Source organism: Chelonoidis abingdonii, chromosome 1 (assembly GCF_003597395.2).
Source record: "Chelonoidis abingdonii isolate Lonesome George chromosome 1, CheloAbing_2.0, whole genome shotgun sequence".
Classification (NCBI taxonomy): Eukaryota; Metazoa; Chordata; order Testudines; family Testudinidae; genus Chelonoidis; species Chelonoidis abingdonii.
This window is the reverse complement of record NC_133769.1, coordinates 174,006,326-174,034,113: the sequence shown is the minus strand read 5'-3', so window position 1 is coordinate 174,034,113 and position 27,788 is coordinate 174,006,326. Positions and strand designations below refer to the sequence as shown.

The 27,788-nt window shown below is 42.6% G+C and overlaps 1 protein-coding gene across 2 annotated transcripts in view; it reads right to left on the bottom strand.

The window, feature by feature from the left end:
- Positions 1-27,788, bottom strand: part of EPHA3 (EPH receptor A3) — a 339,305-nt gene that overhangs the window by 99,387 nt on the left and 212,130 nt on the right. For both annotated transcript variants that reach the window (XM_032795093.2, XM_032795094.2), the window contains exons 4-5: positions 3,333-3,488; positions 2,071-2,406 (exon numbers count right to left, since the gene is read on the bottom strand). In XM_032795093.2, the coding sequence (XP_032650984.1) occupies positions 2,071-2,406; positions 3,333-3,488 (492 nt within the window). The remainder of the gene's footprint in view (positions 1-2,070; positions 2,407-3,332; positions 3,489-27,788) is intronic.

Genomic DNA, 27,788 nt, shown 5'->3' with positions numbered 1-27,788 from the left:
TATTTGCCTATTGCAGGGTTCTTACATCTACCTCTGAAACACTTTGTACCGGCCACTGTCAGACAGAGGATACAGGATCTCATTCTGATCCAGTATGGTAATTCTCATGGTGCTATGTCCACCACCAAAACCAAGCTGTGTTTCCTAGCAGTCGGTAGATACCCTTCATTCTGAAAAAGTGTTTTAGATGTTGTAACCACATATCCAGAATCACCTTAACGCAGAGGTGAAAGTAAGCCGGTACGGAGTACTGGTAAAAAAAGGTTGAGTAGTGTACCGGAAAATAAGTGGAGCATTCAGTACTGGCTTACTTTCACCTCTTTTGGCTGCATAACAAAAAGTTCAAACTCAAAGCTAATAAAAGCTTGGAAAGGGAAAACTTATTGTCACATTTGTTTGTTGTTATGATAGATCTGAACTTGGAAATGGTTCCTGATTTTGATTGTATTTTTGGTGTATTATATTATTGAAGATTGCCTCATCCAGGGGCAGAAAAGAACTGCCCCAGCTTTGGTCACCACTCCCCACCCCCTGCAAAACGGTGAGTGAAATTAACAAGGATGCCAGAAATAGCCCAGAATCCTGTGTTCAGACCCTGGAGTAAACAGCTAAGTTTAAACTGTTATTACGCAGGCAGCAGGCTACCTGGGGATGTTTCTCACTCACCCAGCCCCCCTGCTCCCTGCTACACGCTAGAGGGGAGCCGCTGCAGCCCCTGCTGAGTGGGGGGTGTTGGGGGAACACGGAGCCTACCCGCGTTTGGCAGCCTGGCTGGAGGAGGAGGAGGGAGGACAAGGAGAAAAATGTGACACTGAGTTTTCACTTTTTCAGGCTTATTCCAATAGTAAAGTTTTATTACAGACAGTACCGGTAGTAGTAACAGTAGCTTTATTTTCTATATCTAAGTCATGCAATAGGAGGGATTCATGAAGTATGTAGGAGAGTTGGGTTGCTTATGTTTAGACTGTACGGGTAAGAAATGTAACTTACTTCCACTCCTGGACCCACCCCTTCCATCTCAGGCCCTGCCCCTTCTGGGGGGAAAGGCACAGAGTGGGACACGTACCGGTAAGAGCTGTATTTTACTTTCACCCCTGGTCATGTGCATTTGGGTTTCATTTTTGAGAAATAGGAAAAATGAAGGCTATTTTTGTAAGACAACATGGGAGATTGGAAGAGGAGGAAGCAGACATTCCACAAATATATGTGCTTTCTGCCAGATACTTCCTGATGATTTATTGCCCATAATAGAATTATAAAGAGCTAGGGGGAATCTAGTCTCCCCTTCATCAGCAAATATTACCCCAATCTTGGCACCACGAACGGAAGTTACACATGCCCGAGGAGAGACTAGCTCCCTTAGATCTGTCACATACATGAAATTTTGAAAAATGAGAAGCAAATGGTAGAAATGAGCGAAGCTTTGATCCTATAGTGTGACCTCTGCAGGCAGACTGCTGTGTTCATGCAGAACCTCAGTGATTGTAGCAGGGCTCCAAGGAAGCCCAGCAGTCCACCTGTGCACTAGCAAATACAGGATCAGGGCCTAATTAAGGATTCGTAACCACATCCCTGTAATGCTGGCAGTGGTCTGGACTTGGAAGAAAAATAAAATGCGCTAAGGAAAAAAAAAATCTAATGTACAGTGTTTTAAATCTCTACAATTTAAAACTTAGATTTTTATGTGCCTAATATCAAAGAATTTTTCACTTCTATTTAATCAAAATTGATCACTATGATTACTACAGTAATTTATGCTGGAGATTATTCAGATTAGTATTTTATTAAAATCTGTTTTTATTAATAAAACAGATGCCAGCTATGGCCTCTTACCAGGGTGTCATTAGAGACTACTAATTAGAGGCTGGAAGTTAATCACAACAGTAATCCTGTGAGACACTTTGACAGCTTCCATTTTCACTGGTGTAATCAGGAACAACTTCACTGAAGTTAACAGTTACATCAGTGTGTCAACATTCATAGCACATGTGAAATAGGAAAGGGTGATGGGACTACCCAGTTCTTGATATTTTAAATACTTGAGAGGGAAACCAATACAATCACACTCACCAGCCTGATTAGTTGTGATGCTGACTGCGGCGAATTGCCTTGAGAATGTACTCAAGTCGGACACCCCATTGACTGCATCAATCTCAAATGTGTAGTTGGTGTGTGCCAGGAGGTCTACTACGGTCACCGTGGTGTTGGTGAGTCCAATTTGGCGGGGTAAGAAGCGCACGTTGGTGCTACACGGTTCACACAACTTGATGCTCCCTCCACATTTTTTGCAAATGATGTTGAAGGTGACATCTTTGCGGCCTCCTGCGTCAAGGGGCCAGCTCCAGTCTAGGATAACTGATGTCTCATTGATATTAGAGATAACGTTTCTTGGTGCAGACGGAGGTCCTACAAAGGTAAACCAAAAGAGAGATTAATGGGATAGTTTATCTGGTGCTTTTCCATAAGAGCAACAGAACACACAAATATGGAACCAACTACAGTAAATAACCATATTTTCTTTATTCTTTGCCTCATGGTCCTCCTGAGATGTTCCAGGGGATCAGGGATCGGCAATCTTTGGCATGCAGCCTGTCAGGGAAATCCACTGGCGGACTGGGACGGTTTATTTACGTGCAGCATCTGCAGGTTTGGCCAATCGCGCTCCCACTGGCTGCAGTTCGCCCCTCCAGGCCAATGGGGGCTGTGGGAAGCATTGCAGGCCAAAGGATGTGCTAGCCACCACTTCCTGCAGCCCCCATCGGCTTGGAACGGCAAATCGCGGCCAATGGGAGCTGTGATTGGCCGAACTTGTGGATGCTGCAGGTAAACAAACCATCCCAGCCCGCCAGCGGATTTCCCTGATGGGCCAACGGTTGCCGATCCCTGCACTGGATTATAGACACACACAATTGAGGATTGTTAACTATCTTCAAGACATGACTCAATTTGGAAGATGCTTTTGCAGAAACATAGAAAACAATTTACTGCTAACTACAATATCCATGTGATACACTATTCTGAAAACACTAGTATTAGTTTTAAACACCACAGTCCCTTTTTCCTATTAAATCTGACAGATAGCAGAAGAAAGGAATTGAAAACAGAGATATATAAATCCATTCCTATAAGCTCTGATAGCCTGCCTAATATAAAGCAGGACCTGAAACAAGAGAGATGAGGTGGTTTTGTTTAGAAATTGAATTTATTCTGTATTTGAGAAACAAGGTGCTCAGACAGATCTGGAGAAGAAAGCTTTGTACATAGCTAAATAACTTAAATGGGGCAAAGGACAAAAGACAATCACAGCCCCAAGCCATCATGATACTACTCACTGCTGCAAGCCATGGATGGAGGGTCTCTCTCAGATCGAAAGTAATTCTTCTCACACCTGCAGTTCACAGAACCATCTTCGTAGGTAGAGCTGTGAGGTGGGCATTTGGCACACTTCACATTACCAGCAAAGGCCTTGTAGAACCCAGGTCGGCACGCTGCAAAACAATGACATAATTTTAAATCTCATGGATGCCTGGCTCATTGTAACATTCTGCCTTTATCATCATTTTGGCATCTGTTCACACATACACCATATTTCGTATGTGTTTATTATCTATAAATTATGTACTTTCTTACAATGATGGCGCTGATGGCAATAGCCCTCTTGCTACACAGGAGTTCTTAATGCAAAAACTTAGCTTTATCTCCCATTTTGTGTATCTCACATAACATTATACTCCACAATAGGAGGAAGCAGTTTCTCCTTTTCATTATCACAGCTTTACTCCCCTCCCCACCTCCTCATCCTGGTTAATTTATAAAACTGGCTGTGTCATGCAAAGAGGCTAACCATCACTCTCTTGCCAAGGCTTGCTTATGGAAGCAACACAACTGTAACCTATGCTTGTTCCGTTAGCATGACTAAGCAGGCCAAAACCAGAAAATAACCTGCATGGTGACAGAACTTTTTCATTTCTGAAAGACTAAGCCAGGCTCAATGAACTGGCTCGGGTATCAAGTGAAGATCAGGAACTCTCACAAAGTGTACTACAAGGATGACTTTTGCAATAAAACACAGTCCTCTAGGAGTGGTGCCAAAGCCTGTATGAACTGCATCTGACAAAATCTATGTGTTGTTTCATTAACATTCACACGTTCCAATTTCCTTCTTGTTGCATTTGAGATTGATTCAGTGCCATACTTGCCTCAGAAGGAAAAAGGCCTTAAAAAAAAAAAAGACACAGATGTGAACAATTAAGTAAACAAGAACATTTTACAAAATCCCCAACCAACAAACTACTGCTGTTCCTTTCTCTCTGTCAAGATGATCTTGCTAGTATCCCAGAATAAAAATACACAGATAAGCACCAAACTCTTCTGCTCATCTGTGATAGAAACATGGATTTCTCTATCTAAGAAATGCACCTGTCTCCAAATGAGGTTTAGCAAATACTGTTGTCTTGCTGAAACTCTGCCATTCTACACAGACGTACATCCATTAAACGGTGGTACACAATAATAGCAGCACTAACAGATAACACAGCAAAGTTAATGTCTTAGAACATGTTAGCTTTGCTGTTTATTTTTTTCCTATAATGGTCTGCATTAATACTATCTAATGCACAGACTTTATAGGAAACTCTCGAGTATCTTCTAAATGGCATATGTGACAGAAAAGAGATATTCAAAAGCAGTCTTTTTGACACAAAGAGAACAATTCTTCTTTCCTGAGCACCATCCCACCCTGTAAAATTGTCTCTTGGGGGTACGTCCATAGCTGGGTTGGGGCCTCTTTGCCATGCCCAGTTATCATTACGGGGTCAGCCTAGTTCAAGTCCCAGTCCCTTAGCCTTCGCAGTGGGCCCCACCCTTGCAGGCGTGATTAATTTATTATGGGTGGGGAAAAGCAAAAGTTCAAAGTCAACAGAGAACAAGCGCATCCTGGGGTCAACAAAAACAAAAGTATCAGGGACACCAGAATGCATGGCTAGCAGCTTTACTGGAGTCCTTACAGCCAGGTAGCTGTGTCAGTCTCTCCCTGTCAGGCTTGCTGGACTCCACACAGAGTTGGGTCATCTCTGGTGTGGGGATTCCTGCTGCTGCTTCTGGACCAACGCTAGCAGTTCTCATCTCAGGGCTTCCTCCTTCTAAAGCCCTCCTCCCTACCATGCATGAATGGCAGGTCTGGAGTCACCCTCACACTGAAGGTTGGCTAGAGGGGACCCTAAATCTATCCCTGATTTACATGCTTATCTGAAGCCTGAATATGAGTTCATCAGCTCTAATATCCTGCTAAACTGGCAATCTTCATATAAAGATAGTACAGTGTATGGGGGCAATACTATGTGATGTTTTGGGCTAATCCATATGCTGCCCAAATGTACATAAAAGAAAATGAACACCAAGGAAAATGTGTTGGAAAAAGACAGAATAAGCCAAACTATGTCTTTTGGGGGGGAAGTGCAGGGAATAGGGGGAGGTAAGAAAGTGGTCACCATGGCTACTTTCTGTAGCTTAATGTCAAGACAGTTTTTGGATCAGACAAATTTGTTTGTCAGCTTCAGACCCTGAACAAGATAATTGAAACATATTAATAACAAAAGAACTGGACAGCAGTGAACATAGTTTGAGAAATTTGACACATTCCACAAGAAGTCCTCCCCATCTCAGCGACCCTTTAGCTTTCTACAAACCTTACACATAAAGCCTGACTGAGTGCTGCTCCGTATCTTACCCATTAACATGTCCCAGAAAGAGACCACAGATTTGAAATATTTTTTCTGTTAGTCTTATGAAATGATCCTGTGTTTAATCTATGATGTGGAGGCCACCAGGCCGGTAATGAAAACAAACCTGTCAAGAATGACCTTGCAGGCAAAATTCACATGGCCTAGTACCAATGTCTGTATCTGCATAAACTTACATGGCTTTCTCCCTAGGGCCATGGCTTCTTGTGCCACAATCTGGTTAAGATTTTGGTGGTATGTGGGTTTTGTTTGTTTGTAAATAGGAGTCAAACCTCAGTCCCCTCCCAATAAAGTTGAATGGACAAAAATATCAGAGCCACAGTGAGTCACTGTATTTTAACCCCTGTGACCAGAAGGCCACTACATTACTCCTGTGACCAGAAGGCCACCACATTATCCTATTTCTTGGCATAGATGGTGTATGTCCACAAAAAACTCTTTCTTCAAATGTAATTCTAGTTATCTAGTTCAAAAGATTTCACATAAAATCATTTACTTGAATTCGAGAACCATATATAAATAAAATAATATATTCTCTTAAAATAATGCTGCAAAGTCTTCCCTGTCAGTGATACACGGGTTAATAACCTAAAACAGAAGTCCATATCATGATGTCATACCTTCCATAAGACATAACGACAATTGGTTTTTAAAATTATTTTACTTACAACACTGGTATCATCAATAATGTGATTACAGGTAACTGCTGGGGGTGGAAGTTACAATATAAGAATTTTTATTACAGGCATTTCCAAAGCACCGACCACCGTAGTACCTAAACCATTGCTCATTTGTCATTGGTACATAAACTTGTACCAATAAGTACAGGAGATAAAAGTATATTTTTTCAGTTGGAATGGAGAGGGATTGAGGAGAATGAGGAGTAGAGCTGCTTTGTCACAAGGCTTCTCCCTTTTGACCCTGCAGGGGAAGGCCCATAGACCTCATTTAAGAAAAGAAAAGAAAAAAAGAAGCAGGATAATGCAGAAAGCATCTTAATAAGCCTAGATTAGGCTTTTTTTCTTTTCTCAAGGGGAAGGAACTTCATTGTCTTCATGCTTTCTGTGGTGCTCTGCTATCATACTATGAAGTCAGCAGTCAGAAAGGAAATGAGCTGGTTAGAACCCTGCTGTCCCAGAATGCCCTAGTGAGAGGATTCTGATTTGTTTCTTCCCCTTAGGCTGTCTTGCACTTTCTGTCCTTGTCTGTCAGACCAATTGCAGATAATTCAGTGCTCTACAACCTGAAGGAGAAGAAATGCAATTATACCAAAAATTTAAACCTGGAAAGAGGGTGGGACTAAGGGGGACTCACACCATTTTTGTATTCTATTTTTTTTTTTTGGTCAGTTATTTTTGACATACAAGATAGAAAGCGAAATCCCTCATTTCAAGAGATCACTTTTCTGATGTAAGTAGGATTGGATTTCTTTGGTTGAGGGAGCAGAGTTTGGCTCTTTAGGATGAACAGCACTGCATGGTTTTGGGCAAGTAGACAATAAACAAACTAGCACATTCATCTTCACAACACAGTATTTTTTAGTTTCAACAGGGACCCAGCTGTGAGCAGCATTTGCATTTATTTAAAACATCTTTCTACAGTTAATGTTTGCTCCTAATTGCCTCTCTCTTCACTTCCACATTCACTTAAATTAGAGGTAAGAAGTATGTTATCCTTCACTTTGGTTGCTTAAACCACTGTTAGCTAAAGCTTTACTGGAACAAAAAAAAAAAAGATATTGGCCAACCCTGAGGGGTTTTTAATCTTTCAGAATTGGGCCAGTGTCCTGGGTTAAATGGATGCTGTGCCTGAGAAAATGCAGTGTTTCTAACCACTGGGGAAAGGGACTGGGTTAGGGCACAGATGTAGCCAGTCCCTGGTTCCATGTGTAACCCACACACCTTCTGGGTGTGGTGTTATGTCCCTTCTAGTGGAACCGAGACCACCTGGAGAAAGAGTTAAATGAGTCTGCTCTACAGCCTTAGCTAACAGCCAGCTGGCTTTAAGCTCATATGGTAGAGTGAGGTGGCCACCCTGTGGCTCTGGAGCCACAAGTGGCTCTTCAGAAGTTAATATGCGGCTCTTTGTATAGGCTTCGGGGATGGAGCTACAGGTGCCAACTTTCCAATGTGCCGGGCGTGCTCACTGCTCAACCCCTGGCTCTGCCACAAGCCATGCCTCTACTCCACACCTTCCCACCCCCTCCCTGAGCCTGCCATGCCCTCGCTCCTTCTACTCCTTCCCGGAGCCTTCTGCATGCCACAAAAAGCTGATCAGGAGGTGCGGGGAGGAAGGGGGAGGCGCAGATTGGTGGGGTTGCCGGTGGGGCGGGAGGTGCTGGGAGTGGGTGGGGGGTGCAGCTGAGAGGGAGGCTGCTGTCATATTACTGTGTCTCTTTGGCAATGTACCTTAGTAAATTCTGGCTCCTTCTCAGGCTCAGGTTGGCCACTCCTGCAGTAGAGGGTCATGCACTAAGCTCCAGAGGTCCCCAGTTCAATCCCGCCTGCTGACGACTTGGGTCTGTCATCATTACACATGCACTTCCATCTACTTTCTCAGCTAGCTTTCCTCTTTTTCTCCATCAGGTCCTGCCTCCTTGCTTGCAAAGGAAGGCAGCAGGAGGTGCAGAATGTACAGCAGCAGCAGGAACGATGTCTTCGTTGTATGGATCCCAGAAGGACTCCATCACCATTAGCCCATAATGGAAGACTCCTCTGAAGCATATGGAAACATTATACCTGCAACCCACCTCAGCCCCACTGCAAGACTGTAACAATGAGGAAGGAAATGTGCCATCCGTCTACAGTAACGTTAATTTTTCCCACGCTTCATAGGTAATAATAACTATACAGTATCAACTTGGAAGCTTTGAAGCAGAAACCGATGCAAAAGGAAGTAAATGCATTGAGTTAGGGAGAAAAAGGTCTGAACACATTGCAACTGAGTAAAGGAAGTTTTGTAAATGATTAAATATGTGGTAACTATATGCTGAGATTATCAGAAGGAACCCAGAGAATTAGGTGGCCAACACCCACTGCAGTGCAATAGTAGCTGAGCATCTAACTCCCTTAGGCTCCTTTGACCATACACTAAAACATTATTTTAAAAATCCTTAACTGAGACTCTGATCTCTTTTATCTCAGTGTAAAACCACTGATTATTCCTCATATACTCCCATCTAACCAAGAGTATTTTCAGGACTAAAGTGCTGTCATATTACTAGATGGCAATTGAGTTCCTTAAGCCATAATTGTTGGGTCTGACAGAGAAAGTGGAAAGTTAACTTAGTGAAAGTAAAACAGATGTATTTAGCAATCCATGATAGTAACTGCTAAAAGAAAGGAGGCAGTCTTCAACTGCAGAGTGTGTTGACTAACGTGTTTGACTTTCAGAGGAAAACAGGGTCCTAATTAAGGGTTAAATGGATCATTTCAATCTGAATTAATTTTAAATTACAAAATAAAGCTGCTGGTAAATAAGGGCCTTTTAGTATTCAGCCCTTCAGCCCCTTATACGCAGAGCAAAATCACCAATTCCCAGCCATAAACAGGAGCTAATGACCTGAACCAGCACTGACTAAACAGATGATTTCCAGGACCTGCTATTTGAGGCCTGACAGGGCCCATTTGCCTGTACAAGGTCAAAGCAACTGTTTATATGCAAAATGAGCTGCACTCCACATCCTACAGGAACTCCATTCTTTGCACTCTGAATAGAGGTAGAATGCTTTGAGGCAAGGCTGAAGCATTTAAATGCACTGGAAGTGGATATATGCAGTCTTTAAACACCCTGTGCAATGGGCAGCATTTATAAAGTGATCAAGTGTTCCTTTTATTTGTTCCTCTACAGCTCAGTAAAAAAAGCCTGAGGGTAAAATGCCACTGTGGCATTAAAACTCAATGTTTAGAAAATAAGGGATTCAATCAAAAACTGGTATGGCTCATAGATACTTTAACAACATTCCCTTCCACCTGCTCCCCGTCCCTGCCCCCTGCATGCTTTAACAAGACAGGTGTCAGTGGCCCTGTAATACATTTCAATCTCTTTCCTCTAAACAGAGAATGCTAATGCACTCTCACCCTCAGAGCAGATTGTGTTATGGAAGCCTTTCAAACCACTCCAGCTTTCAGGTGCAGAAACTAGGTGCAGAAACTAGCAGTAGTGAAGGTTCTTACTCCAGACCTGCAGCTTGCTGTGGAGCGAATGCTACAGAACATTTCACCTTAACTCAGTGGTAAATCTTAAACCTTTGGAATGTTCTTCTCACCCTTCAAAAATCATCTGTGCAGCTCTCTTGCACAATATGTATATTAATCTCACACTCCATAGATGACAAAATACTGGCGACAGCACCACATTTGCCATCGGTAAGGAAATCAGACAAAAAATGAGATGTAACGTAGTTCTCAGGATGTGATAATGAATGGCACAACACACCAGTATGTGATTAATCTCATAACATGCCCACGTACATTTTATTTTAATTATGTTAGGCATTTCCTCTCCCTTCTCTGTTATTTCTGTCTTTCGATAAAGAAGAGATTAAATCAGATACCAACTATAAAGAGATGATCTCAGCACTACATTTCCCACTGCTGATGTCACGCAATTACATTCACTTGGGAAATAGAGGCAAAATATTAAAACAACACAAAGGCTCTGGCTCAAACAAAGAGCAGGAAATTCAAAGTGAAGGTACAGGTCCTGGCCTTAGTCGTCTTGCTATGCATTCCTGCTACAGGTTTGCGCTATATTGACAGAACGGTGAAAATGGTTGGGTTTATCTTCATTCTACTGTGGCATCCCTCACAGCCGAAAACAGTGCTTTATAACGTAGATTTCCTGCAAACTCCCTCAGTGCTTGGAAACACTATTCAACATCTCCCTTTGTACAGAACTATATGAAAATTCACACAATATACAGAACTACATGTGTGTGAGTTCTCTCTCTCTCTCTCTCTCTCTCTCACACACACACACACACACACACACACACACACACACACACACACACACGTCCTTCAGTAACCTCTTCATTACCTAGGCATAACAAACACTGAGATTATATGATTATCTTGAAACTTACTCAGTTTTTATTCTATCCTTACTTCTATTTAACTCAATGGGAGCTTTCTGGACTAAGGACTGAGCAAGAGAGTCAGCCTCTAAGTCAAGAACCCTTCATAGATACATGGTGATGAAGACAGAGCTGGATATCATCAGCCTGCTGAATAAATCCCAGCCCATTCGTCTCCTTAGTAACCTCATACATATGTTGAGCAGGAAAGGGCAACAATATAGACTCCATTGGCAGCCCATGGTAAATAATATTCAGGGAAGGGGATGGCTGACCTATAACTACACTTCACAGAGCGCCGAGAGGGCAGTGTGGTGGAAGTGGTCCCAGCCCCAGCGTGCTGGGTGAGTGTCACAGCCAGAGCACCCCCAGCCACGGCCCCGAAGCACCAGGTGGGCGTCATGACAAGAGCACCCACAGCCACAGCCCTGGAGGTGGCTAGAGTGCTCCCTACCCCAGCGCTGGGCAGGTGGCACAGTCCCAGCACCCCCAACCCAAGCGCCAGGCTGATTGCATGGCATGGCCCCAGCAACCCCCGCCTTGTGAGCACTGGCCCAGCCTGCCTGTCCCATTCTTTCCGAAGAGTGGGAAGGGAACTAGAAGCAGGCAGGTGGAGACCTGGAGGTGGAGCACAGGCAGGGCCACACCAAGCTGTTTTGGGAGGGAAAGCTTTCCCTATGCTACCCGCTGCCCATTTGACAGATCTAAAAGAATCACTACAGATATTTATGTTTCGCCATTGCTAAGAGGAAATAATCAACTAACACAGCCCATGCAATTTCTGTCTCTTACCCAGACCTCTAATTTTATTGACTGGGGTCAGGAAACCGAAGGACACAGGAAATTATCAGAGTTACCCTGCTAATAACCTTCTCCAAAAATGGGAGACTGGCTATTAGCGGCTAGTTAGCCAGCCACAGCGTCAGTATCTAGAATTAGTTTCTGGAGCATGGGCAGCACAATGGCTTCTTTAAAAGCCACTGGGCATCCTTCTCCTACTTGCCCCTTAAGGAAGTGTTCATATCTCAATCAACAATGCACCTATTACTTCATTCCTGTCTTCAACAGCCAGAAAGGTCAAGAGTCCAGCTCACAAGTTGTAACACAAAGCTGTTCCAGCACCTCCACAACTTCAGAGGGAGACACAGACAAACACAAGCAGATTGTTCTGTTTTCCCACCATTAGATGGGTCAGTCTGAATCCAATCAATTTTGCCTGCAAAGTAAAGAGAAAATTCTCCATAGAGAGAGAATCTCAAATCCGAAACCTAGCAGAGGGAGCGACATAGTCAACCTTAAAAAAAAAAAAAAAAAAATCTGTATGCTTCAATGACTAACACCAGATCTGGAGCATGCCTTATGAGTGGAGTCAAAGTGAATATTCCCTTGGTTTAGTGACAGATTCTCTAGGATCTAGAGAAATCATCAGCTGCTTTACTGGACAGCGAAACCACAAAACACTTTTTGCCTAGGTGACTCCAATTCCACTGTAGTGAGGAATCTGATCAGCTCAAAGAGCATCTCTGCAATGAAGCAATGACCTATGCACCTACATTAGCCCTATTCTCTTTCCTTGAACACCCTAGCCTGGAAACCATAGTATGTCTGGCTGAATTGGGATTGAGAGAGAAAGTTCCCTGAGCGTACTTCCCCATCCATGCAAGGGGATGTATTGCACAGTCCTTGTAGCATTGTGTAAATACACATTTTGGAACCTTCCAAAATATTAGATCCCGTTTCCTAATTATTTCCTTTTTATTTACTTTCCAATTTTATAATGCATTTTTTTTTCATATTGCGGTGCAAATAGCTCATAGAATTTCAGTTTATGACAAAGCAGGCTGCTCCTATAGGCTTTCTATAGACCCATCACTTTAGTATTTTTTTCTTTTTTTCAGGAAATACGAATCTGGTGATGCTTATTTTTATTTTTTTTAGAGGAGTTTAAAGATGGGCCTGATCCTTCATTCCTTGTGTATCCAACCCCTCTATTGATTTAGGCCCTGTCTACAGTATGGGTGCTACAGTGGCATAGCTATGGCACTGTACGGGTGCTACTGTGATCCCATTTTGTAGACACAACCTACAGCAATGGAAAGTGTTCTTCTGTTGTGGTGCTTACCCGTGAGCGCCATAGCTATGTTGACCTATGTTTCAAGTGTAGACCGGGCCTTAGTGTAGTAATGCAAGATGAGGCGCTTCATGGTGTCAAAACCAATTTTCTTCAAATTCTGTTACAAATCAAAAGCTTTTTTGGTCAGGAACTTGGTAAGGCAACTTTCCAATCACAACACACTTTTTTATGGATGATCTTGTTATACAGAAGTCAGGGAATTTACAGTGGGAATAATGACAGAATCTAGTAGTGATGAAGTTCATCCTTGAGCAATCGATAGTGCAAGCATTCAGAGCACTGTGACATTGCAATGCCTCTAGAAAAATAACCTTTAAAACAAGCACTTATCATATTTTACATTTGAAAGCCACTCTTAGTGCAGAAAACATATTCCATAGCATTTAATCTTACCCATGAGTAAACTTCTGCCATTTACTTCCCACTTCATATTTCACAATGATCTGTGACCTTAACATATTTTAATCAGATGCCTTTTAAATTGGCTTTACTCCCAGGTCAAGTTATTCAACAGAAACAATTCCTGCCCTTTGTTTAATAACTGTTACTGGCAGACATATTAATTATATGTACATAAGAGATAGCTTTATCCTGAGGGAATAACACTGTACTTTCCAACTGTAGTCTGTAATAGCTTCCCATTATCCTTTGCAAGCTTCTGTATCTTTTTTTTTTAATGTAGTATATTATAACAATGATTGCTAGTAGCAATGTAGTTAAAAGGCAAACTGTCAAAGATGGTAGGTTTAAAACTTAGCCCGACTGGAAAAAATGATTTTGTTTGTGGGCACACATACAAATGCCTCACAATGTAAGGCTGGTTATATTTCAACCCACTTGCAGCCACTGTTTTCAAAAATATATAAATATTTCAGTAAGAGGACGACAATTAAAAACTACAAACTTGATTCAGAAAAACAGTTAGGCATGTGCTTAATTCCAGCCCTATTCAAGAACGCACTTAAGCACACATTTCAATGTCAATGACTTCAATGGAACTTACTTGGCTTCAAGGCTCTTCCTGAATAGGGATGCTTTCCTGAATCAGGAGCCGTGTGCTATACAGTAGGTCAAATTGTGAGCTTATCAATCTTAGAATCTCTCACGCTCTGTTTCTTCAAACCGGTTTATCTTAGTCTGATAGCAGAACATGAAATGCGACTTCTCAGTCCAAGCGACATTGAAAATAATCAGTTTGGATTTCAATGGGCAAAACTAATCTCTCTCACACACACGGGAGTTTTAGATGCTTTTTGGCTATCAATAAAAGTCAAAGTTTTGTTTAAAAAATAAAAGTATATTATAAGGTACATCTACTTTAGGAGGTACAGGTGTGATTCTCAAATAAATATACTCGTGCTGGCTGTCATTGAGCTAACATTCTAACAACAGTACTGTAGCTATGCAGCATGGGCAGCAACAAATGGCATCATGGACTAGCAGCTGCCCTCACTCCCATACTAATATGCCTGAATCCCATGGGTATGTACATACGCAGCCCAGTTAGCCTCTGCCTCTGCCCTCACTGTCCTGGCTAAGCTATCATTTTAAGCGCACTAGCTTAATGAGAGCTAGCAAGGGTATGTCTGTGTGAGCTGGGTAATCACACCCCTACCTCCTAGTGACGGCAGACCCTGCTATTCCCGGAAGACAAACTAATAACGCGATCTTAACAGTTTCACAGAATACATGTTTTTTAAAAAAACTTTTGTATAAGTGTGTGATAAGTATATGCACCATAAGGGCTCCAAATGAGTGAGATAAGAAGGTGTTGCTGTGAATCAACCTTTCTGCAGCCTCCCATGTGTACATGTATGTGTTTTTAGAGCAGGTCTTGCCCACGAGTCACTATTAACCTCATTGGTGTGAGGACACCCTCCACCGAGTGTGAACACAGGAAAATGTAACAAGCTCCATGGAATATGTAGGCTGTTCATTAAAACGTTCTCTCAGCTATTTTCTCTCTCTGAGAAGATAAGTCAAAATGGCACGTGCCGATCCTCCTGGGATAGATTTAGCCAGTGAGTGAAAAACACATTTCATCATGTGACTAAGGTGATCTATCAAGAGCAGCTTAAAAGAGTCATGCAAAAATTTGACACCAAACATTCAGTATAGTTTGCTGGCAAAAATATGTACACACTTTCTTTTTTCTTTTTTTTGTTAAAGAACACTGCATTTTTATTAAATAGCCCTGTTTCTACTAAAGTGAAAAATAAGGCAGTGAGGTAATATATTTTATCGGATTAACTTGTGTTGGTGGAAGAGATAAGCTTTTGAAGAAGTTGGCCCCATAAAATATATTCCCTTGCCCATCTTGTTTTCTAGCAGAAGCAGGGCAATTTTATGAAAATTCACCTCATCTCTCCTGGGACTAATACAGCACACTAAAAAAGTAGACATTTTGACAGAATGTTAATATTTCACCTATCACACAGTCTCACTAAGAACTATGTGTAATGATGAAAATCTGATGGTCTCTAATGATTCTCAGTGACCCAAATCGGTGAATTTGGGATTTCTTATAAAAAGGCGTTCTGATTCAGGGGTTTGGATGGCTCAGGGAATTAAAGAGAGTGTCAGTTATCCATGTTACCAAATCATGCAGATCCAGGCCACGTCAGTAGTGATTATTAACAACAACAATATTGTACTGATCATAGGAACGCAGAAATTGCCAGACCGGATCTAGTCCTGTATCCTCTCTCTGATAATGGCCAGCACCAAATGCTTCAGAGGAAGGAGGAAGAACAAGGCAGTAGCAGATGTGGGATATTCTGCACCCATATTAGGTCTCATCCTTATTTCCAATAGTTAGAGACTGGCTTAACACCCTGGAGCATATGGCTTAATATCCCTTCCAAAAATATCTTCATAACAACTCTGGGTGTTCTTGTTATCGCTAAACATATTTAATCCTTTTTTGGATCTTGCTAAGTTCTTGGTCTGAACGACTCACTGCGACAATGAGTTCCACAGTTTAAATAATACTCATACAGCAAAAAAGTATTTCCTTTCATCCATTTAGATTTTCCTGCCTTTTAATTTTATTCATTGTTTCCTTGTTTTTGTTCAAAGCCGGGGAGAACAGACGCTCCCAATCTACCTTCTCTAGACCAGTCATTATTTTTATATATTTTACCATGTACCTTCTTACTGATCTCTTTTCTAAGGTAAACAGTCCCTAACTCTTCACTCTCATTTTATGCCCTTGATTAGTCTCATCACCCTTTTCTTAACACTTCTCTACTTCTGCAATAATGTTTTTGAGATGGGCCCCTCAGCACTGCACAGTGTTCCGCATGAGGCTGTGGCATAATATGTTCCGTATTACACCCCATTCCATTCTTTATGTATCCCAATATCTTGTTTGTATTTCGATCATTGTTGCACTCTAAGCAGATGTTTTTGCTGAGCTGTCCACAATGACACCCGGGTCCCTTTCCAACTTAACCGTGTCAGGTCAGGAACCCTGTAAGGTGTATGAGTAGTTTAAATTTTCCCTCCAATATACATTATTTGGCATTTATTGACAACTTGCTTCATTCCAAAGCTTACCACATACACCAATTGGAGGTGACCATTACTCTCCCCATTTTGAGATGGAGAAATTGAGACAGAATGGATAAGTGAATTTCCCAAGATAACACAGTGATAGGACCAAAAACCAAATCTTCTGAATCCCAGTCCTGCACTTTATCAAAAAGCTGTTTGGTGAGTTGGCTGGAGTTAAGGGGATCTCAATCCAGTTCCCAGCTGATGTGGCAGCACTATTGCAATTAGCATGAATTAGTATTTTTATTTGTAGCCTCAGCAGAGCTGTCAAGTTAATTGGAAAGGAAATTTAACAAATATCTTGCCCCTTGGAGATAGTCTTTTAGATCAGATTAGAGGCACATTGACTGAGCAGTGTTGCTTCTGCCCATGCTGAATCGGTTCTTTGCATATCAATAGAGGGTTTCATTTTCTTGAGGCTACTAATCTGGTACCTAGAATTCTAAATGACATTTTATATTGTCTTGCTACTACTTAATGTCTACCAGCCTTCATCTCTCTCAAAACCATTTTCCACCTCCATTGCTCAATATACTGTATCAGACTAAACAGATAATTCAAATTGAAACAAAGATTAAAAAGCACTTGCTTTTCTAACAAATTTTAAAACAAAAACATATACATGCAAGAGTAAATAGATATCATCTGTGTTTTACTGTGTCCCCAAGGATTTGGAGTGGGTACACAGAGATGTTTCAGTGATTACTTTTGAGAATAAATTTCCTCTTGAGCAAAGATGTTGTCTTCACAGTTCATCTCTCTTCTCCCAAGTCCTTATTTAACACGCTGAATTTTCATTCTCCTGCTGGAACTAAAACTTGAAAATTAAACACCTCGGGCCTCTAGGGACAACTCTAAGCTGACAGTCTTCTGACCACAGCTGAAATGAATAGCCTAAGGCCACTGAAAAGCTACCATACCACACAAGCATAATATTCAAGCATTGTTGGTTATATTTTAGCCTTTATTTGGACTTCCCTGGTTTTTGTGGTTTGAAGAAAGAATCTTGTAATTTCTTAACATTGGTTTTTGTTTGCATGAAAAATTCTCTAGCATTCCAAAGTATGTAGTTTACAGACATTTATGTTTGTGTGCTATAGCCCATAGAGCAAGCTTTAGCATTTATTTTATCAGTAATGCAAGCAATCTACAGGCCTGTATCCTGTAAGACATTGGCTTTGGCGGTTAGCACAAGTTTTGAGTCCTATGGACTTTGGCACAGATAAATGGCCCAATGTCACCCCTAAGTTTTGAGGAGTGTGTTTAAGGGGGAAGTTTGTACATAACACCAGGCAACCACAGGAATATAAACTAACACCAATTTTGGGATAGGAATATCCGCAGATGTCTGACCACAAGAATGCCTTGGCAATTTATGATAATAAGTTGAGATCATTAATATACTAAGCTGTAGGAGAAAGACCCTCCAACATTAGTAGGGAGAGGAAATACAAATAAGGACGAGGGGAGAAATCCCAAATCCTGAATGTGCATTAGGCTTAGTGGCAGTAGCATAACATATTATGTGTGCAGGAGGAGAGGAAGATTCAGGATGATGCCCACCAGTGATGGTGACAAGGAAGATACTGGCTAACATTTCAGGTTGCTCTGCAAGGGATGGTGAGAGTATATGGATGTTCCGATGTACAGTTTGTATGATCTCAATCACCTCCCTGGGTTCGAGTGTTTGTGACTTTGCTAACTGTATTAATAAAACTATTACGAGTACAAAAAGGTTTCTGAAGTGTGATTGTTGTAAGTGTGCACATCATGGACTTGATCTCGGGCCAAGAGCCTATCAAACCTCAGAGTGATAACTGGGTATTCTTAAGTAATCAATATAATTAATACACAATCCATAGACCAGGCAATACTACTCAGCAAAGAATGGTAGAAAAAGGTGGCAAAACACAATTTGGCTTCTTCACTCATTAGTTTATGACCTTGTGGCAACACAAAGTAGAACACCTCCTATTTTTATGTAGAAAATAGGAAGAATCAGATGGGATACATTTTATAATGCACACCTTGAAGGCTTAATATTTCATCTATCTTGCAGAAAAGAACATTGAAAAAACAACAAAACCTGACACGAACTCAGTGCTCTTTGACAGCAATTACTATGTAGGCTGGGAAATCGCCAGTAGGACAGAAGGAATTTGGAGTTTTCAGGATTACATTCTATCTATTTTTATTTTTTAGTCAATTATTAAGACACATTTTCTCTGCACATACTGGGCCAAATTATCTCCAGACAACAATTTTCAATCCTACTGGAGCAGAGACAATTTACAAGACCACCAAGCTTGTGCCATTTGCATATAAGAGAATACATCTGATCAAAAGTAACAAAGTACTGTGAACTGTAGGAGTTATTGGTTAAAGAATTTCCCTGGGAATCATTGACACCAGTGGTCCCCAACCTTTTTGTCTGGTGGGCGCCAGATGAAGGACCGGGGTGGCAGTCGAGCATCCGCCAAAATGCTGCCACAACCACTGCCCAGGACGCAGGCGCATTTAGATGCCCCCATAGGCACATGGTGCCCGCGGGCACCACATTGGGGACCCCTGGTTCACACTTTTTACAACTTGAAATGAAGATACTGCTCAAATTTCAGTTCTGGGCAACTAGGTTTGGTGAATAAGAATTGTCTGATGAATAAGAAACTTCTCATGCTAGGGTACACTACAATAATTCACAAAATATCAGGCCAGGTTCACCAGTATTCTGGCTATTTTGAGCCATTCTTCATGTCTGAAGGATTCTCATTGCTTTGCAGCACTGGAATACCACTCAGCAAAACAAGCAATCAGTCTGGCTCACGGAGTTTTATATCTCACGTAAACATCACAAAAAACAGTGTTTAGCACCAGTGTTTCTTTTTCCAATAAGTTCCACAATTATCCCAAATTGCTTAAAACAAAAAAGAACCACCACCAACTAACCACATAGAGGTGAAGTGTTACCATGGGCTGTTCTCTTATATATAAATTAAAAAAAAAATCATCTGTGGTGGGAATCCAGCAACGACTACTAGTGTCTGTTGCTTCTGTACCTTAGTAACTAACTGATCAGGTTTCTGAACCTAGCCAGCCTTGTCAGCTATTCTATGTACTGGTCTTGGAAACCTTTTTCTGCACTTCACATGGATTATGACTAACACAGAGGTAATGTTGCTACAAATACCACAGGGATGTGAAGCTCATTTACCTATTTTCACAAAACATTTCTGGGACCTGCTAATCTCTAACTGAAAAATCAAAAAGACCATTTCTTCTGAATCCAGACCGGTATTCCTTTTTTTAAAAAAAAAATTATTATTAATAGGTTTTCCGATTTGTTTTTGTAACAAAACTTGTGATAGGAGGTCAGGCGTAGTAAGGTCTTCTAAACTGAAAGAAGACTTTCAAATCTTCTTACAATGGAGAGATTTTAATGAAACTAGTCCATTTTATTCCGAGTTTCACCTTTGTGGTTTGGGGTTAGAACAAACCTGAAACAAAGCAAACTTCAAAGGGTGGGGGGAGTCCATCTGAACCAAATAAAATAAAGTCAAAAAGTATTGAAGTGAATCCAGAACGACACTGCCTTTGTGGTTACAGCACTAAATTGTACAGCATATTTTCATACCAACCTGTCTGCCTAATAGAAATATCCCTAGCCAAGCCAATGAGATTCCCAGGATTTATCTCAGAGCCTTATACTGCACAGTGTGTGGCTAGTCCTAGTAACTTTTCAATTTTACCTGGGAAAAAGGTATGGTTGGTTAAATGTCCCTGGCACACAGAGGGGATTTCATTGCTTTTTCTTCTTTGCAGAAATCATGGCTTTGACTCATCAGAAGAAATGCATCTGAGAGATCTAGTCTGATCATTATATTCTTTATAACCGGAACAGACCATAAAACCTGGTGCTACAAAAATTTGATAATAAAATTATTTATATGATAGGATATTGCTCCAAAATTGAATGTGACTGAGTCAGGGAAGTCTGTTGCTCTCTGGATTATAAGTGATATACTTTCATATTGATGTGTGTCAAACATAGGAAATTTTGAAGAATTAATACATTACTAGTTTAATTAACCTTGAACAGATATTGCATGCCTTTAAGAACAGAAGCATTCTTATCTGGCTGTAAAATTAGCAGAAAGGACAATATTTCAGCATTTAATGTGGCCTTTTAAAATTTTAATTGCATGTGTTAAAAAAACGGCTACTGTAGAAAGTGGAGAAAATCTCAAGTAACACAAAAGTTTTCTTCTTTTTTTTGGCAAGGTCATCACATCTCTCTATTTATGCTACATTATTAAAAATAATACAAAACAAAACAAAAAAGAGAACAGCTGGCCCAGGTTCTGAACACCCCAGTTAAAATACACAGTTATAAAAAATAAACAGACTCCCCTGCTTTCTTCCACTACACAACATTCTATTGCAGTAGAATTTAAGCAAATGCAAGCTCCCTCCACACAGTCATCCTGCTGACCAGGTCTTTATAATTCTCCTGCCTCCAAAAGAGCAAGGAAGGAAAGATGGGCCTTGAGGCACGCAAAAAGTTCAGAATATTTGATACAAAAGGGAGAAGGTCAGTACATTCAAAAGGTGAGGAAAACACGCTACCAGCAATCCCCTCTTTTTTATATGTATACCCAGGGGGCTTCACAAGTAGAGTTAGGCAATATTTTTCAGTCAAAACTTTTTTTTGGGTGGTGGGGGGTGGGCAGGGAGACCATAGTAGAGAGGGACAAAATTGTAGATTTAGTGACATCAAAATCCCTCATGAATTCATGTTGGTTTTGATGACTTGTTCATTTAAAAAACAACAACAAAGTACCTGAAAAAGTTGGAACATTTCATATCATCATTTTCCAAATGAAATGTGTTGATTTTTGAGTTCAAACTATTTTTCATTTAGAAATGTATTTTTAAAAAAATGCAAGAATGTTTAAAAGGGCTCAAATGCAAAACATTTTTTAATTCACTGAAAATTAAAAAAAAAAAAAGTGGTTTGGGTTTGACCCAACCCTCCCCTCCGTGCCCCACAACTGCCAATGATTCACCCACCTCTTAGCTCAAGCAAGAGCTCCCAGGGACTGCAACCAGACCAGTATCTTGTTCATTTCAGTCAAAGCTTTATAGCTTTCAGATTCCTGGAAGTATCCCCATTACAGCATATGGAGGCAAAGGAATTACACTGCTAAGGCACATTATTAGAAGGACAACGGGAGTTACTCTACATATGGAAAATCATAGTGTATTAATGGCCCCTGATTTTATCTAAGATATGCAGCACATATTGCCATCTGTCTCAAGAAATATGCTGCTGGAAATACAAAGTGTCTCAGACTGAGGCTACGTCTACACTGCACGATTAATTCGAAGTAGTTTAAACCGATATTACAAAACCGATGTTATAAAATCGGGTTTGCGCGTCCACAGTGCAATCACAAAATCGATTGCTTGCGTCCCTGGTCCAAGGCTACCATCGATTTAAGGAGCGGTGCACTGTGGGTAGCTGTTCCTCAGCTATCCCATAGTTCCCACTTCCGTGTTGAGAGCACAGTGCCTCTGATGGAGGCAGAAACATTGCCCGAGTGGTGCTGGGTACTAGCCCTCACCCTCCCTTTGTGAAGGCGCAGAACACCTTGTGGCCGCCTTTTTCGTAGAGTGATGAAGCACGCCATAGCACAGCAATCTTTCCCTTTTTTTTTCACTTGGTGAGGGGGGGGGGGGAAAACTGAGAGAGTGTTCCTGAACGCAGCCAACACTGTGTTTGAGACCCTACAGAATTGGGCTTCAGCCAGAATGAATTTTTCAGAGATGCTGTGGACTGTGAGATAGCGGGAGTCCCGTACCGCCCTCCTCTCATGAGCGTCCATTTGAGTCTCTGGCTTCCGTTACGCTTGTCAACGCACGCTGTGTATCCTGCAGTTTTTTTTATTCAAACGCTTTGGCTATCTTCGTCGTTCTTAACGGAGGAGATACACGATTTGTTCCCTACAGCGAAGAGACTTAGTATCCTCCCGTACGGTCCATGCTGGAGCTCCTTTTTGGATTTTGAGACTCATCGCAGCGTGCTGATCAGAGGGCTCACGCTGGGACAAGCAGGAAATGTAACTTCAACAAGTTCGCGGGGGCTTTTTCCTGTGTTACTCTGCACTGTTTGCATCGAGTTTAGATTGCTGTCCAGAGGCGGTCAGTGGTGCACTCTGGGATACCGGCTCGGAGGCCTAACGTCGATTTCCGTCCCACAACACCCTACTTCCGAGTTTACATATCGAATTTAGCGCTACCCTCATCGTTTGGGAGGAGTCGAATCGATTTAAGGATGGCGGTAAATGATATTAATGACGACGTCTGTGAACGGATACAGCGTAAATCGAAAAAAAAAAAAAAACAAAAAAAAAAAAAAAAAAAAAAAAAAAAAAAAAAAAAAATAATAAAAAAAAAAAATTCGGCCATTAACTGATTTAAAGTCCAGTGTAGACCTGGCCTGAGACACATGCCATGTAAGGGCTCCCCAAGAAGAGAGAGATTGTTTATAACTAATGGTTCACCGGTTTAAAAGCAATTGATGTACCAAGAGCTACCACTTCCAGGGGTGGCTCTATGTTATTTTGCCCGCCAAGCACAGCAGTCAGGCGGCTTTCGGCGGTGCACCTGGAGAGGTACGTCGGTCCCCAGCTTCGGCGTAACCCACCACCACCCCGCGGGACTGGTGTGTTGTGCCCTGGAGCCGCTCCTGGCTACCACTATATGTATTTGGACATATTAGTAGGTTACACTGCGACTTTAATCGTTTAAATGGCCGATATATCCGATTTACGCTTATCCGTTCCCACGATTCGTCATTTAATATCGACAGTTAGGCGTCCTAAATCGGATTTCGGAAATCTTCCAAACGAGAGGCGATAGGCTAATTCGACAGTGATAATCGTTAGGTGTGCGTCGTGGACGGTAATCGACGTTATTGGCCGTGGCGCATCTCCAGAATGCAGCACTGACCGCTTGACAGCAATTGAATCGATCAGCGGGAGGTTAAACAGGAAAAGCCACGGAACTTTTGAATTACAGTTCTGCTTGCCCAAGCGTGGAGCTCTGATCAGTCAGGGCTTGCGATGCATGTCTGAATGCGACAAGAGGGCTCCAGCATGAGACCGTAGGGGAGATACTAGGTCTGATCGCTGATGGGGAGACAATCTGTTGTATTCAGCTTACGTTAAGACACAAATGCAAGCTTTGTAATTAAAACTCCAGGAACACAGGCTGCGGACAAGCGTAACGGGAGCAGAGCTCTAAATGGACGCTCTGAAGGTGAGGGAGGTGACTGATGACTCCAGCTATCTCATCGTCCACAGGCAGGTCTCTTGAAAATTTATTTGCCATTCTTGGCTGAGCTCCAAATGTCTGTAGGTTCAAAACACAGTGTCTGGCGTGCATGTAGGAAAGCTCCTCAGTTTCCTTTCCCCCACCTTGTGAAAAAGGGAAGAAATCATTTCTGACTATTTCTATGTCACCGGTATGTGTACTGAATGCTGCTGGTAGATGGGATGTAAAGCTAGAGTAGAGCAGTATCGTTCTCTCCCATCTTCTCCTCTCTGGTGTAGAACGGTGCTGCAAGACTCTGCCCAACATCCCAGAGAAAGCCATGCTGATATTGCTCAAACGGAGAGCAATTATTCCTGCTTACTGCAGTAGAATGGACGACGGCTAATAACCAGCTATCATCATCGAAGAGGGGCTTGAAATTTTTGGAAAGCAAACTTGGGATTGACTTGCTTAGCAGTAGTCAATTCATCTCCTTATGGTTTCTAAAATAGAGTCCATTCGCCTGGGACTGTCATAGGCCGTGGGGCTGCTCCAAGTGCCCCCCCGACAAATTTATCTCCTAACAAGTCTTTGTTTCTTATTCTTGTATTCCTTACATAGTCCATGACACAAAGGGGGAGGGGGCACTGACCGGTAGCCCAGGAAGGTTGACGTGGAGGAGGAAAGCACCGGGTGCGCTTTTTGGCAGGCGGCAACCCCTCGTGATACTGACACGAGCAGGCTGTGCTCTCTGATACACGCTGGATCTCTGTTACACTTGCCTATTAATTCTAGGCAGGAAAGTGCACCACTGACCGCTCTGGTCGCAATCCGAACATCAGATGCGGAGTGCGGTAAACGGAAACCCCGAGACACCTTTACAATGACATTTCCTGCTTTCACGTGTCCAGCTCGATCACCCACGGGTCGATGCAGTTTCAAATGCAAAGAGTAGCTCCTGCATTGACTTACAGTGAGATACTAAGTTCTGATCGCTGTATGGTGAGACAAATCTGTTTTATCAAAGCTCCGTTAAAGAACAGGAAAATGCCAATACGTTTGAAAAAAAAACTCCGGATACACAGCGGTGCGTGAACAACGGCGTAACGGGACAGCCAGAGACTCAAACGGATGCTGCATGGAGGGAGGGAGGGGGTAATGAGGACTACAGCTACCAAGTCTCCACAGCGGTCCTCTGAAAACTATTTGCATTCTTGGCTGAGTGCCCAATGTCCCGTAGCTTAATACAACGGTGTCTTGCGTGGTTCAGTCTCTTCTCCCCCCAGCACGTGGAAAGAAGAAGTGAAACTAAATAATTCCTTGACTACTGAAATGTACCGCTCTGTGTACTGAAATGCTGCTGGCAGACGCGATGCTAGCGCGGTGAAGAGCAGTAATCCGCTCCTCTGCTCCCCAGGTAGACGGGTGCCCGTGTAGTGCTCCTGCTGAGTCTGGCCGGGAGGGCTCCTGGGTGGAAAATGGAAATGATCCGCTTGTTTCTGAACAGTTGGATGGTACCAGAACGGCTGTAACTGTCTTCCATCTTATCCCTGGGGGCGAGTTTCATCAGACCCCTTCCCTAATTGTGTAAAGAAAAATTCCTGAACTGCATGGACTGTCATCCCGCCATGGAGGCTGCATCCCCCTCATTGTATCTCACTAACTAGTCTGTGATTCTTATTCATGCATTCTTCATAACATCAGCCAACAATGGGGGGGAGGTCACTGCTGCGTTAAGCACAGATGAGGTGGGAAGCAACGGTTTGGCGTTACTTGCAGCGGATCCCCTCTGTGAATACTGATGCGGAGCCAGCTGTGCTGTGATACACTAGATTTAAATACACTGTATCCTATTCTTGTCTGGACTGATCTATTTTATTAACCCAGTAAAGTGGCAGGATTGATTCAGATCCCAAGTGAGTCAATCCCCACTTGCTTTCAAAAATTTTACCGGGGTATTATCCTTCTGTCTCCATTTACTTGATAGTGTAAACGAAAAAAGATGAGAAGGTAACATTTCTGCGTCTACAGTAGTACTTACCATCTACCACCAGATTTCAACTAGCAATAAATCACAGCTTCCTCCAGATTAACTTCATTGGTTAATGATCTGCCACTACGTGCAATAGCTCTAATGCCTTCAGTGCAGCAGCTCGCTCTAATCAGCAGCATTCAGTATCAAAAGAGGGTGACATGGTAAGTACTCAATGGATTGCTTTATGTTAAACTTTCATTTCTCGTGCGGGGTGGGGGAAGAGAATTATGAGCTGTTCCCCGTGATACCATAAAAGAACGCTGTGTTGTAAGCTACAGACATTGGGCGGTCATCGCCAATGAATGAAAATATGTTTTAAGAGATGCTGGAGGACTGTGGGAATAGCTGGAGTCCTCAGCACCCCTTTCCCGTCCTCCCAGATTCCCCCGTCCCTGAGCTAAGTTAATGGTCGCGGGGGGTTCTGGGTAATATGTCCGTCAGTCATTCCTTGCTCCGGGAAAACATCAGCCAGACAGTCCTTCGCACCTTTTTCCTCCTGGAGACCTTGCAGAAACACTAAGCCGGCACCCTAGAGACCGTTCCCTTTTTGTTTTTCCCCACCATTTGTGTACTAGATGCCTGTGGGAGACAGAGGCGACACTCGACGCTACAACACCAGCCATTCCAATTGCTTTTGTGAATGATAGCAGAGATGGTTACCGTCGTCTGTACCGTCTACTTGCCAGAGAAAACGGCTAATGATCAATGACGGTTACTCTCCTTCTCTGAACTGTCCGCGCTATCATGAAGTGCCCCTGGCAAAATCAGCTGGGGGCGCAACGCAAAAGAAACTTGGGGATTGGACTCTATGCCCACGAGTCAATCCTCCCTTATGGTTTCTAAAAATAGAGTCTGTCCTGCCTACAAGAAGAGTCAGCAGCAGAGAATCCTGTGGCACCTTATTATGAGTAACAGACGTCTGTTAGTCTATAAGGTGCACAGGATTCGCTGCTGCTTTTACAGTTCAGACTAACACGGCTACCCCTCTGAAAGAAGAAGTCAAGAAGTTGTGTTTAGAAGAGCGCAGCTGCTCCGTGGCTGTATTAAGCGGGGGTTTCTCCCGCAACGACCGCACTCATGTGCTTCACTTCTCTCCAACCCTCCGCAGCTACCGTGGCAATGCCCTCCGCCCAATTTATTCATGCAGTTCGTGAGGAATACAAGATAAGAAACATAGACTTCATTCGTGACATAAACGGGGGGGGGGGGCACTTGGAGGCAGGTAGCCGGGGCTATGACAGTCCAGCAGGACGTACCAATTTTAGAACAGGAAGGGAGCGATTACTCGCCCCAAGTGAAGCCACTCCCAATGTTGGGTCAGAACATTGTCCGACAGGGCACTCGATTATAAGCATCGGACACTACACACTCGTGATGCAGCTGGCCAGGTAAACAGGGAAAAAGCCTGAAATCCCCGCGAACATTTTGAATTCCATTTCCTGATTGTCCACGCATGAAGGCAGCAACACACAAGTCATCCAGCAGGTGAGCCCCAACAGAAGCTCATATGCACTGGTAACAATGCAGTCTCTGATAATCGAAGAAGAGCGCTAGTGGAGCACACATGGAGGTTCTGAGTCCTGAATCGGCTATTGGGGTGAGGACTCAGTGCTCACTAGCAGCTGGTTCCAAAAGAACCCGAAATGAAAAAGTTTTTGAAGAGAATTTCACCAAAAGTCTATGGCTGAAAAAAGGCATAGCTGGGGAACTTGGTGCATTACCATGCATGCCGAGTGAAAGTAGAAGGACTTAGGACATGGCTTAACTCAATACTACCTAGACAGCCAAGAGAACAGCAAACGGAAGGTCAGGCTCTGGATCACACGAATTGACAAAAATGCCCGCTTCTCTCTCTATGCTGACTAGCATGCAATTGGGGGTGTTACTCTCGTCCACGCACAACAACCGGAGGGAGGAGGGTGGAGGAGAGAGAAT